This window comes from Notamacropus eugenii, chromosome 3 (assembly GCF_028372415.1).
Source record: "Notamacropus eugenii isolate mMacEug1 chromosome 3, mMacEug1.pri_v2, whole genome shotgun sequence".
In the NCBI taxonomy this organism is placed as follows: domain Eukaryota; kingdom Metazoa; phylum Chordata; class Mammalia; order Diprotodontia; family Macropodidae; genus Notamacropus; species Notamacropus eugenii.
Window position 1 is genome coordinate 180,484,895 of NC_092874.1, and position 12,629 is coordinate 180,497,523.

Genomic DNA, 12,629 nt, shown 5'->3' on the forward strand with positions numbered 1-12,629 from the left:
ATGAAATAATTGAATCCAAGACAGACTATGACTTATCAAAAGTACAGAAGACAGTCCTTCCATGGTTTCTTAGCTTATGCGATTCTTGTTCATATTCTTATGTAAGTTCTCCGTAGTTAGAGGATCTTCCTAACATATAGCATTAGAAGGCTTTTTTGAATTTCTCTTATGTTTTGTGAATATCAAAAAAATATGTGTTATCTCTTATTCTTATAATATGACCAGCCTACTTTCTTTTCTATTCATATGTATCCTTGATGATAATTTTATGCCACTTCTTTTGAATGACTCCTTTTGGCAAAATGCTACAGTCTGCATATATACACCATATCTCTAATTCTCCATGATTTTCAGCAATATATCATCCCTAGAAAAATATGGATGTTAAACATATGTGTTATAGTGGTAGAGAGCATCTTGGGTCATTGGCAAGAATAGTTTAGCAAAAGTTAATCAGCCTATTCTCTTTCTTTTATTCAATTTTTGTCTGTTCATTGTCTTTCTTCTGTCCAAGATATATGCACTGATAGATTCATTCAATGCGCTCTCCAGAATCACAGGACTCCAGAACCCAAAGGATTTTCAACAGCCATCTAGTAAAAGTTACTCCCTAAGAAGAATCCTTACTACAGCTCAACAAGTGGTCATTCAGTCTTTGCTTGTAAAACTCCAGTGAGGAGGAACCCACTATCTCTTGCAATAACCACTCCACTTTTGAACAGTGGATCTAATTTTAAGGATGTTTCATTTTGCATGAAGATTAAATCTGGCTCTTCAAAACTTCTACCTATGGCTCATAATTTTGCCTTCGGGTACCAAATAGAATGACTTCAGTATTATTTTCACAAAACAACCTTAGGAGAAGTACCTGAAGGCAGCTGGCATGCTTCTTTTCTGCTCCCTTCCAAAGTCTTTTCTTTACCACACTAGACAAGTCTTGCTCCTTAATTTATATTTATTTGACATGAACTTGTTTCTGTTCCACATCCTGGCTGTCCTCTTTTGCATATGCTATTGCTTATAAATGTCATACTTAAAATATATAATTATCTATTCAAATTTTTTTTCTTTGGTAAAATGAAAGACTTTCATTTGGCTTCTGGTAATAATTATTGTTTGATGTTAAAGTCTTAAAATTTTACCAGTATATTTCTCAGAGAGTTATACTTTGGTTTCTCTGGGTTGATAATCTGTGCATTCTATTCTTCTTTGCTCTGTGTTTCCAGTACTTCTGTGGAAAATTCTTGTACTCCCTTCCCTCCTCACCCCACATAGTGTGGTATTTAGAATTTTTAATATAACATTTTTTGGAAGAGGTCTATGATCATGAAATTATCTCAACATCTCTTCTGAGCTGCTGTTAGAGATAGTGAATCCCGTTGCCCAGGAATCTTCAGAGACTTGATGAACATTTTGGTTATAGCAGGAATATAGTAGACAATTAAATCAGCTATTGGGAACTGAGGAACTTCCTAGTGTATAAGTGGGTCAATCAGTGGTCAAACATAGATCATTTCTGTCAGTCAGAGACCCTGCAATAGACCAATCTTCAATTTAAGGTCAGTTGTTTGTCTTTATAGAATTAGTTTGTTTTTCAATTTTTGTCTTCTATTGTGACAAATTTTCTCCTACTTAGATATATTTAAATTTTATTTATTTATTTTTAGTTTACAACATTCAGTTCCACAAGCTTTTGAGTTCCAAATTTTCTCCCCCTCTCTCCCCTCCTACCTCCCCAGATGGCATGCAATCTGATATAGGCTCTACATATACATTCACATTAAACATATCTGCACTTTAGTCATGTTGCAAAGAAGAATTATAACCAATGGAATAAACCACAAGAAAGAAGAAACAAAGCAAAAGAGAGAGAGAGCAAATAGTCTGCTTCAATCTGTTTAGACTATAATTCTTTCTGTGGATGTGGATAGCATTTTCTATCATGAGCCTTTTGGAGCAGTCTTAAACCTTGCATTACTGAGAAGAGCAAAGTCTATCAGTCAATCATCACACATTGTGGCTGTTACTGTGTTCTGGTTCTGCTTCACTTCACTCAGCATCAGTTCATATAAGTCTTTCCAGGTTTTTCTGAAGTCCGTCCACTCATCATTTCTTATACCACAGTAGTATTTCATTACATTCATATACCACAACTTGTCCAGTCATTTCCCAATTGATGAGCATCCCCTCAATTTCCAGTTTAGATATTTTTTAGTATCAATTCTGAACCTTTTTTTTCAGACTGTGCTATTCTAGATAGGTTCCATAGCAGAAAGTATGATGCAGTAAAAAGGGCACTGCATTTGAAGTCAAGGATGTTGAGTTAAAATTATGGTTCTGCCATTTATTACCTGTGTGATCTTGGGCAAGTTGCTCTATTTCTCCAGACTTCATTTTCTTCATCTATAACATGAGGGACATCGATTAGATGACCTCTAAGGTTTTGACTAATTCACGTTCTTTTACCTGTTCTAAACTGTCTACTTAAACATTTGTTTTTTAAAAAGTTTCTTCTTTGAGAACCCCGATTTCCAAAATAATTATAATTCCACTTTCATTTCTTTTATTTTTCTTCACCTCTGAATCATTCTGGAATTTGAATACATGTGTGCAAATCTTTTTTTTTTTGCCATTGTTTAATTGTTTCTAAAGGTTCTGCATAATTTATTATATAACTTTGTATCAGTGAAAGTTTTCAGTCACTATCTTCTCCATAATATTTACTTATAATACTGTATAATTTCATATACTCTATTTTTCTTTCTTTATGAATCTTACTGTTGGTTTATATGAGTGGATCCTTGACTTACATTCAACTCTTTTTTTCTCTCTCAGCTTTCTTGGTGTCTACACCTTCCCTTGTCCAGTATTGCCTGTGTCCTGTCCAGATGACTGGGGCTGAGCTACTTTACCTATGTTATGGGGTTGAAGTTGTCATCTGGCTGGATTCATGTTGCGTGGAAATTCCAAGGGGAGGCGACTTCAGCTGTATTTATATTTTCCTTTCCCCTTTCCTTTATGGAGAAGTCTTTTCCTCCCTGTACTAGTCAGGTATGCAAATGCTTCAAGGGTGCGAAAGCTTCAGCCCTCAAGGCCTCATGGGCCAAAGGTTCCCCACCCCTGCTAAGTTTGGATTCAGTCAATGTGGCTTCAAGGCCACATGTTCCTCACCCCTCAGCTAGAACCTCATTGGATCCACAGTTGATCACTTTCTCCATCACTTGGGCAAGTTAAATGCTCTCCCTTGTTAAGTTGGGGTGGGGAGTATTAATCTGGCTTACTACCAAGAGGAAATTGAGGGAAGGACAGATGTCAACAAAGCTAAAGTTTGAAAGGTGGAGAAGGAGTGTCTTATCCAAGGAACAGAAAGGGGCCAATGCCACTGAATCACAGAATATGGGATTTGGGGGAAAGGTAAGGTATTAGTTTAGAAAGGTGAGGGAAGGGCAGATTATGAAGGGCTTTCAGCATACTATGGAGAATTAGATATCTGAACTTAGAGATGGTAGGGAGCTACTGGAGTTTATTGACTAGAGGGCAGGGGTGACGGTCAGATTTGCACTTTAAGATCACTTTGACAGCTCAGTGGAAGATGGATTGGAGTGGGGAGAGACTTGCACCAGTGGGTTATTGCAACAATTCATATATAGACAGATATAGTTCTATTTCAACGGTTTTTCAACTCTCTATTTTCCTGCTAAGGCTGCTAATCAGTATTTTTGCTCTTCAGTGAGTATTGAAACAGGCAGTGTACCATAGCAGATAGAAGTCAGGAAGACCTTTTGTTCAAATCCTGGCTCTGACATTGGTTAGCCATGTGACCCAGGACAAGTCATATAATCTCTGTTTCTGCAGATATAAAAATGAGGATAATAGTGACTGTCTCTTAGTGTTGTTTTCAGAATCAAATGAGATAATATTTGTAAAGCAATTTGCAAACCTTAAGGAATTATATAAATGCTAGCTATTATCATTATCAGGAAGGGGTTGTTATCCTGAAGAGGAGTAGGAGAAAGAAGAGTAAAAAGCGGTAAAAGCAATGATCATAGGGTAATAAATTTAGACCTAGAAGGGACTATAGAAACCATATAAATGACTCCTTCATTTTTCAAGCAAGGAAACGGAGACTTAAAGAAATTGAGTGACATCTAGTATGTATCAGAGGTGGGATTTGAACCCATCTGTCTCAAACTCTTAAATTCAGGACTCTGTGGGCTATATACTATAGTGCCTCTGTAAGAAGAGGGCAGCAGTGTCTGAATTCATAGTACTGAACAGAACAGAAGCAGAGGGCTACTGGTTGAGATACAAAGGGGGTGAATAAGAAGCTAGAAAAGCTGCTAGCACATTGTTATGTTTTTTGTCAGTTTTCAGATGGGGAGCTGGATAAAGGAGAGCTGTTTCTCCAGAATGTATTTGGGAAAGACACTCATTTGGGGCAATATTTGCTGAGAAAGTTTCTGTTTCATTTCCTTTGTTACAACTAATGATTTTGTGATCTTAGACCTTTAATGATCTATGCTGTGGTTTGCTTGCATTTTTTTTTCTGTTAGCATGGCTATATCTGAATATCTAGACCCCCAATTTATTTCAGATATCTTCCCATCCACGATTACCATATTATTATATTATGTTATATTAATCATATCATATCATAACATATATCATATCATATTACATTACATCATGTCATATATATTATGTTTATAATATATCAATTATATTATTTATATCAATTATTATATTATCATCAGTGTGTTTATGAAGTGAGTAGAATCTAGTCCAAGTGAACGAGTAATTTGCAAGCCCCTGGAATTCAGATAACTTGTCTTTGTTATCTTCAGGGTTAGTCCATTTCTCTTCACATAGGTTCTTGCTATTTATTAAAGATGATAAACCTAGCATTAAGATACATTGGTCTGGCAATATGTTGGGTCTATCAGAGGACAGAGAACTTGAAGGCTATTGTAGCAATCTAGGGATGGGGATGAGGACTTGTACTCTGTACTCCAATAGTACTCTTACTGTAAGACAGTGAGAATGCAGAGGAAAAAACTGATAAGAAAAGATGTCTTGAGAAGATATGATGACTTGGATGTGTGGGATGAATAATAATTTTTTCTACTCTTGAAATGTTCCCCTCCTCTTTAAAAAAATTTTTATGCATATATTTTGTTTTTCTATCACTTATATTAACCAAATATCTTTCACCCTACTCTCTTTCCAAGAGATATTTTCTTATAACTGTGGAATCATATTAAACCCCTTTTTTTGTTCATCTGAAAATATCAAGAAATAAATATTAATCTAGTCTAAAGTCCTTTTTCCTGTAGGAAAGTGTGGAAAAGGTCAATAATAAAAGCTAAGGTCCCAAGAATATGAATTCAATATGGTACCCAAACTTAGACGCCAAAAAAAGGAGTTAAGATCATTGCTTTTCCATCTCTGGAGGAGAAAGGCTGTGACCTACTTTGGGACATTGCCCTCTTCATTCAAGAAGCATTTATTAAATTCTTACTATTAAGTTCAGGGGAAACAAATACAAGCAGAAACAGCTTGCCTTCAACTAGTTTACATTCTAGTGACTGGGAAAGAATACATAGAAGGATATTGAAAAACCTGAGTGGGTGGGGACAAGAAGAAGGGATGAAGGTCCCTGGGGAGTGGAGGGGATTGGCATCAGGTCCTGGTAATGAAAGTCTGGGACAGTATGGAGAGCAGTTTAGAGAAGATTTGACTGGCCTGGTTGCCCTCCCTAAATTGCAGGTTCTGAAGGAACTAGGCAATTAGTGGGACAGGCAGTGGGGGAGAAAGGTAGCTCCTATGTGTGAAGTCAGAGTATCATGAGCTTTCAGGGTAAAGCAGTTCCTGAAACTATACAGTTGGGGGTCGATGAAGACTGAGGACAAAGGATTAAGATACTGATTACCTGAGAGAGAAAGCTTTTTTTAATCCTGGTAGGTGGGTGGGGAGTGGTCAAAAGAAGAATTGAATGCCCTTAGGAGAAGTTTTCAGTGACTTATTCTATTAGATTGAATAGAAGGTTTATTCAAAATTGAATAAATTCCTGTGAATATTACCTCAAAGTTGCCTTAGGGTAGAGAGGAGAGAGAGAGAGAGAGAGAGAGAGAGAGAGAGAGAGAGAGAGAGAGAGAGAGAGAGAGAGAGAGAGAGAGAGAGAGAGAGTGTGTGACAATATGACATTTTGACTATTTTTCCAACCTACAGATGCCTGGATTTAGAACAAGATTAAATTAATTTCTGGATGACTTCTGCTAAAAACACAAAATATAGTATTATCTTTTCTTCAACATGATAAAGAATAAAGAGACAGTTCAGCAATATTAAACAGTATCAAAGTCTTACTTCATATTCAGTGCACCACACCAATAATCCCCCACCTCTGCAAAAAGGAGCCAAGGTATCTTTTCATTTGGAGCCATGCTCGGTCATTATAATTTCACAGTATTCAGTTGGGATCGTTTTGTTCTTGCTTTCTCCCCCATTTACATTCTAGTAATTAGTGAATATATTGTGCTTTCTTCACCATGCATCAGTTCATGTAAGTATTCCCATGCTTTTCTGTATTCATCATTTCTTATATCATATTCTATTTTTATATTTTCTTATATCACACTAACAATATTAATAATCAAGTAATATTGATTTAAATACATATAACCCTGGAAAAATAGGTGCTATTATTATCCCCATTTTACAGATGAGGAAACCAGGTTAGGAAAGGGAGTTTGAGTGAATTGACCAGAGTCACACACACAATATCAGTTTGAGGCAGGATTTGAATTCAGGTCTTCTTGATTTCAAATCTAGCAGTCTATCCACAATTCGACCTAGCTGGCACAAACAGTTCCTTCCCAGAGAAGAGGATAAACAATTATGCTGATAAAGCAAATACAAGAAAATTTTAGTTGGGAGAGAGTACTCGAGAGAAGGGGGAGGGGGGAGGGACACCAGAGTTGGGAGATTATGATAATAAAGGCTTCAGGCTGGAGGTAGCACTTCCGTTGAGCTTTGAAGGAAATAAGGGATTTTAAGAGGCAGAGGTGAGGCTGGAATGTATTTCAAATCTGGGGAACAGGTAGCCTTCAAAGACTTGGGTTCCAGTGTTTGACATCTATTGACTGGCTGACCTTGGACAAGTCACGCCCTCTCCTAAACCGCTCTTTCCTGGGTTCTTAACGCTTTTTGGGGGGGGAGGGGGAATGAAGGTGTGGGTGTGTCACAGTCCCCTTTGATAGTCTATGGAATCCAGTAGATACAGGCATGTTTCCAAAACAGTTCAGAAGGATTTGTGATTTAAAAAAATGCTATGAGAAAGAACCGATGGACTCTGAATGCAGAATGAATGAAGCACATTTTTTTCTTTTATTATTTTTGCTTGTTGGTCTGAGTTTTCTTCTGCAACTTGGCTAATATCGAACTGTTTTGAATGACCGCACAAGTGTAATCTATATAAAATGGCTTGCCTTCTCAAAAAGGGGGGTAGGGACGGATTAGGAACTCAAATTTTTTTTAAAAAAGAGTATTAAAATTTTACTGTACACGTGATTAAAGTAAAATGCCTGAAATAAAATACAAAGTTTAACAACGGGAACTCGTATTGGAGTTATTTTTTTTAAAGTTGGCGGACCCCAGCTCCAAGACTACCAATTGTGCTGCCGGTGCTCACCCACATTTGTAAAGGGGGAGGGGGCTCCCAATACCAACGGAACACAGGTAGAGAGGGGGAAGGAAGAGGCGCGGGATCGGGGACGGAGAGTCCTCCCGTGCAGCAGGACAGGCTTTGCGGGCGGGGAGAGGAGGCGCCGGAGCCGGGCTTTGCCCGCCGAGGTGGATGGACAGAGCCGAGGGCCATGAGGACGCGAAGAGCAGAAGACGCGCTCGGGGCACCTGGGCAGGCCCGTCCGCGGCTCTAGACTAGGGGCGGAACAAGGGAGCTTCTCCAGCTCGGAGGGTGCCTGCGGGGAGACCCGAAGGTGTGGCGGCTCGCTCCGACTCGATGTGTAGGAGGGGGAGGAGAGTGTCTACGACCAGAGACAAGGTGAGTGGCTGGAGAGCCGCGTGGGCGGGAGTGCGGCCGGAGGGCGGAAGGGGATTGGCCAGCTGGCAGCCTCTGTGTGTATGTGGATGGATGGGTGTGTGTGGTGGGGGGGCGGAAGGGGGCCGCTACTCTGTCAGGCTGGGCGTGGAGTTAGCCAGTGCTCTAGCCTCTCCTCCTCTAGCCTAGCTCCGCCCTCACGTGAGGTGCGCCGCCTGCCCCAACTCTCTTCCTCCTTCTCCACTTAGCAGTTCGAGCTCAGTTCTCGCCTGACTCCCTCCTTCTTTCTCTCTTCACACCGCCCTGGCCGTTCCCTCTTCTCTCTCGCCCGCCCGAAAAGAAGTCGAACGCGGAACTCATCGATAGCTCGGCCTTCGCGGCTCGCATCCATTCGCTCGGGACTCGACTTCCCCAGGCGGTGGCGGCGGCGGCGGCGGCGGCAGAGGCGGCAGCAGCAGCGGTGGCTGCGCCTCGGGCTCCGGCTCCTTCTGCGCTCCCCGGCCCCCGCCATTTCAGAGTGGGCTCGAGAGCGGCGTTAACGCAGGCGGCCGTGCGGGCCCGAGACGCAGCGTCTCTCCGGCGCGGAAGAGAGGTACGGGCCCTGCCGCCCTCCCCCCTGAGTCCCTGCCCGGGGTCCGACCTTTTCTCGCCGGCGCCAGGCTGGGCGGGGCGGACGGAGAGTGAATGAATTAGGGGTCCTCGCGGGGGTGGGGGGTGGGAGGGACGGAGCGGCGGCGAGGACGGGCTGGGGGGGGGGGGGGTGCAGGGAGAGGCTGCCGCCGCTTCCTGAACGGGAATCCCCTTCCTTCTTTCCTTTCTTTCTTCCTTCCTCCCTCCCTCCCCGGAGAGCCGGCCGGGCTCGAGGCGAGCTGAAACTCGGCCGGCCCGAGGGCGGGTCCGGGCGTGGTGGAGGTTGCGCCCCGGTCTGCCCGTCGGTGGGTCGGCGCACTCCCTCCTGGCCGGCTCCCCGCCTCGGCTGCCCGGCGACGTCCCCCCTGCCGCCCTCAGCATCTCCCCGAGCGAGCGAGAAACTTCTTTTGCCGCCGCCGCCGCCGCTAAGTGGTCTTCTTCCTTGTGAACAAAGACTCTGTGTGTGTTGTGTGTGTTTGTGTGTTGTTGGGCGGGGGGGGTCCTTTCCCAAGAGAACTGAGAAGTAGGCAGAGACTCGGTGTCGGAGGTTACGTTGGGGAGGGTCCTGCTGCAGCCGCCGAATTCCCTCTGTGGCTCGGCAAGTGGCAGCAGAAAGCTCCAGGTGGACGGAATTAAACCTGGCAGGAGTTGTAAACGGAAAATGGTTTATCCCGGAGAATTTTGCTGAGTCAAGTTTATTTATAAGCAAGAAAAAAAATCAGCCACAAACTAAAAGTGGTTATCTCTGGTGAAGAACGCAGAACACGTTCACCATCCTGGAAGTTACTACAGTAATACCGAGCTGTAACCGAACTCCAACATTTAGCAATAATGACCAGTGGCGAGGACCTGGTAGTGGCCGCCAAAACAACCTAGTGCAGCCTTTTGATCAGGTGTGTGTATGTGTTATAGCTAAAGCTGCAGACTGGCTGATGTTTACAAGTGCAGTAGTAAGCATAGAGAATTAGAGAAGGGAAAATGGCTATTGATATCCAGACAGTCTTAACATTAGTCATTGATTGATGTCCATATTGATGGACTCAGCTTCAGAATGATAAGACTTTATTCACTGAAGGTAGTTGATGGCAATTAGGTGTTGTTTGGAACCTAAGACATGTTCAGATGTAGCCTGTTTTAAAAACTTGAATTTTCAGAGAGAGGTAAATTAAGAGAATATTATTTACCTTAAAATGCTCAATTTCTTTTCTTGACTATGCACTGTCACTTAACCTCTTTCTGACTCAATTTTCTCATTTGTACAGTGATGAGCTTGGGGTGGTGTAGTGGATGCAGTGCTAGGCTTGAAGTCAGAAAGGCCTAAGTTCAGATCCAGCCTCAGACACTTACTAGCTGTGTGGCCCTGGTCAAGTCACTTAACCTCACTTTATCCGTAAAACGAGGATAGTAATAGCAGCTATTCCCCCGGGTTGTTGTGAGAATCAGATGAGATAATCATAGTTGTAAAGCACTTGGCATAGTCCCTAAAACTATCTAAAGTGCAGAGAATACTTTGGTACAGAGAATTTCCTCACCTCGAAGTTCCCTAAACCTTTGAAGTGAGAGTCTATCCCTATCCTTTGAATGAAATTAATGCAAGGAACACCAGATTGCTAAATTAGTAAAAACAGCAAGTTGATTTTGAATCTTAGCCTTGTTACTGTGAATCAGTGGGCACTCAGTTCATTTTTCTAAACCTTAATTTTTTCATTCATAAACTTACCCAGATAGCCTGAGGGGAGAGGGTTGGACTAGATGATTTCTAAGGTCCCTTTCAGTTCTAAATACTATGAACCTATAATATAAAGGATTTAAATAAGTAGATTTGAGGGGAAGACCCTCAAATGAGTAAAGGCACTGATAGAAAAGCATGTGACTGTTCAGCCACTGTGGACTCTTAAGTGTTCCATTTTGGCAGTACCATAGAGTATATGAAGGAAAGTAGTACAAGAGAAATCTGGAGACTGGAGCAGGATTGTGGAGGTCATAAATGTCAGACCAAGGATTTTGCACTTCATGGTTAACTTTCATTGAGTTAGTACTTGCTTTTTGGACTTTAAGGTAAGCAGTTTTGGGGTGGGGGGCAGGCGTAGGAGCTGGGAGTTGAAGTTATGGCACAGATTCTACATTTATTTAGCACACTGTGCTGTTTGCTAGTGCGCAGAGCAAAAGGAAAGAGCTCTCCCCCCTTCAACGAGCTTACATTCTATTCATGGAAATAGCATGGGCATATGAAATACAATACAAAGTATACACAGGATTAATATGAGTTAATTTGGGAAGGCATTAGCAACTTTTGTGAATCAGGAAAGGCCTTGCATAGGAACTGCTACTTAAACTTTGAAGCATGGTAGGTTTTCTCCATGCTGTTTGTTGTTGACATTACACAAGGAGGGCCAAATAGCACAAGATTCCTTGCTGTAGTGGCTAAGAACTAGGCTAATGCAAGTTCCTTGTTCTCATGTTGGAGGGAAATGAGTATGGAACAAGATAAATTAAAAGGCTATTCTTTACCTGGCACAAAAACTTTTGGAGCCTAAGGACATTACCTGTTGGAGAGTAGGCTGGGGAATGGTATATTTGACAAACTAGAATATTTGGATTTTGATCTGTTTGGATATTTCTTATTCTTGTGTGAGCCAAATAGATAGACCTTCTGTGTTTTTTTTTCTATGTACACTTATGTACAGACACTGAATATATTTGTATGTGCATTCATTCACACTTCAGTAATTTGTTCAGGAACTGATATCTAATTTTGGATTATTGTCAGTTCCCTTCTAAATGGTATTGATTGGCCTTTCTTACATGTACTTCTTTTTTCTTTGGTTCCATAAAGGAAATCAATGGCCACTCCATACATAAATACATATACACATAGGTTTACGTATTGCAGGGACAGGATGTGTGTATGGTAGTAGTACATGTAACGTAGATCAAATTCTTGACATTAACAAATTGACATTGAACGATTGCACCTTCGGAGGGGAAATCTGTTTCTATGTCCTTTAAAATAAATGTTTTGATTAATAAAATAATTTGTTCTTATACACTTTTAATCTTAATTTAACTTTACTTCCTTGTCAGCTTTCTGAAGCTGGCCAAGGTATACTTCTTGCCACGTATTCACAATCTTTCCTGTGGATTTTACAGTAATTGCCATCTTTTTGGAAGCTAGAGTTTCATAGAAAAATGACAATGGCAGCAGAGGAGGTATTCAGTCACTCTAGTTGAGGTTGTAGAGTGCTGTACTCTGTACTTCTAATCCCATGAAGTCATGACATATTCCAGTGAGAACAAGCTCAAAACCCGCAAATGGCCATTCTACAAAGAACTATCTAGTCAGAGTATGAGATAGAAGAACTTTGCCTGTACTCACACTGGTTTTATTTTTCTCAAAATACTGATGGGAAAGTTGTCGTAAACATCATAAAACTCAGATTTCTAAGCTATGTAGCTTATAGTATTTTAGAAGAGATCTGATATGTTTTTTCCATTGCATCCATTAAAACAAGTTTTACTAAAGTTATTTTCAATTTTCAACATCACATTTTTTGTGTATATCCTAAAAGCATATCTCATGTAAAGGTAGGTATCCATTTCATTTCTAGCCTGTCAGAAAGTTTAGGCTACATTAAATTTATGTGAAGAATATTCTGATCATGTTATTATTATCATTTTTTGTTATAAGGCCTGCTGAAAATGACTGAATATAAGCTTGTGGTAGTTGGAGCTGGTGGCGTAGGCAAGAGTGCCTTGACGATACAGCTAATTCAGAATCACTTTGTAGATGAGTATGATCCCACGATAGAGGTAAGTCTGTTTTAAATATTATATGTGTGTGATGTTAAATAATGACATACATATAATAGACTGAAGTTTTTGACCAATAATACTTAACTGAAATGTATTTCAGATCCCTTGTGAAAAATACTTAAAATTA

The 12,629-nt window shown here is 40.9% G+C and overlaps 1 protein-coding gene across 5 annotated transcripts in view; it reads left to right on the top strand.

Moving 5' to 3' along the window:
• The first annotated feature begins 8,523 nt into the window (after window positions 1-8,523).
• KRAS (KRAS proto-oncogene, GTPase) overlaps window positions 8,524-12,629 on the top strand; it is a 38,895-nt gene continuing 34,789 nt past the window's right edge. For 3 of the 5 annotated variants that reach the window (XM_072653470.1, XM_072653475.1, XM_072653472.1), the window contains exons 1-2: window positions 8,524-8,651; window positions 12,378-12,499. In XM_072653470.1, coding sequence (XP_072509571.1) covers window positions 12,389-12,499 — 111 coding nt within the window. In that variant the 5' untranslated portion in view covers window positions 8,524-8,651; window positions 12,378-12,388. Of the gene's footprint in view, window positions 8,652-9,070; window positions 9,149-12,377; window positions 12,500-12,629 lie in introns of those variants that run through there. The other 2 variants (XM_072653473.1, XM_072653474.1) reach the window with 1 other exon arrangement.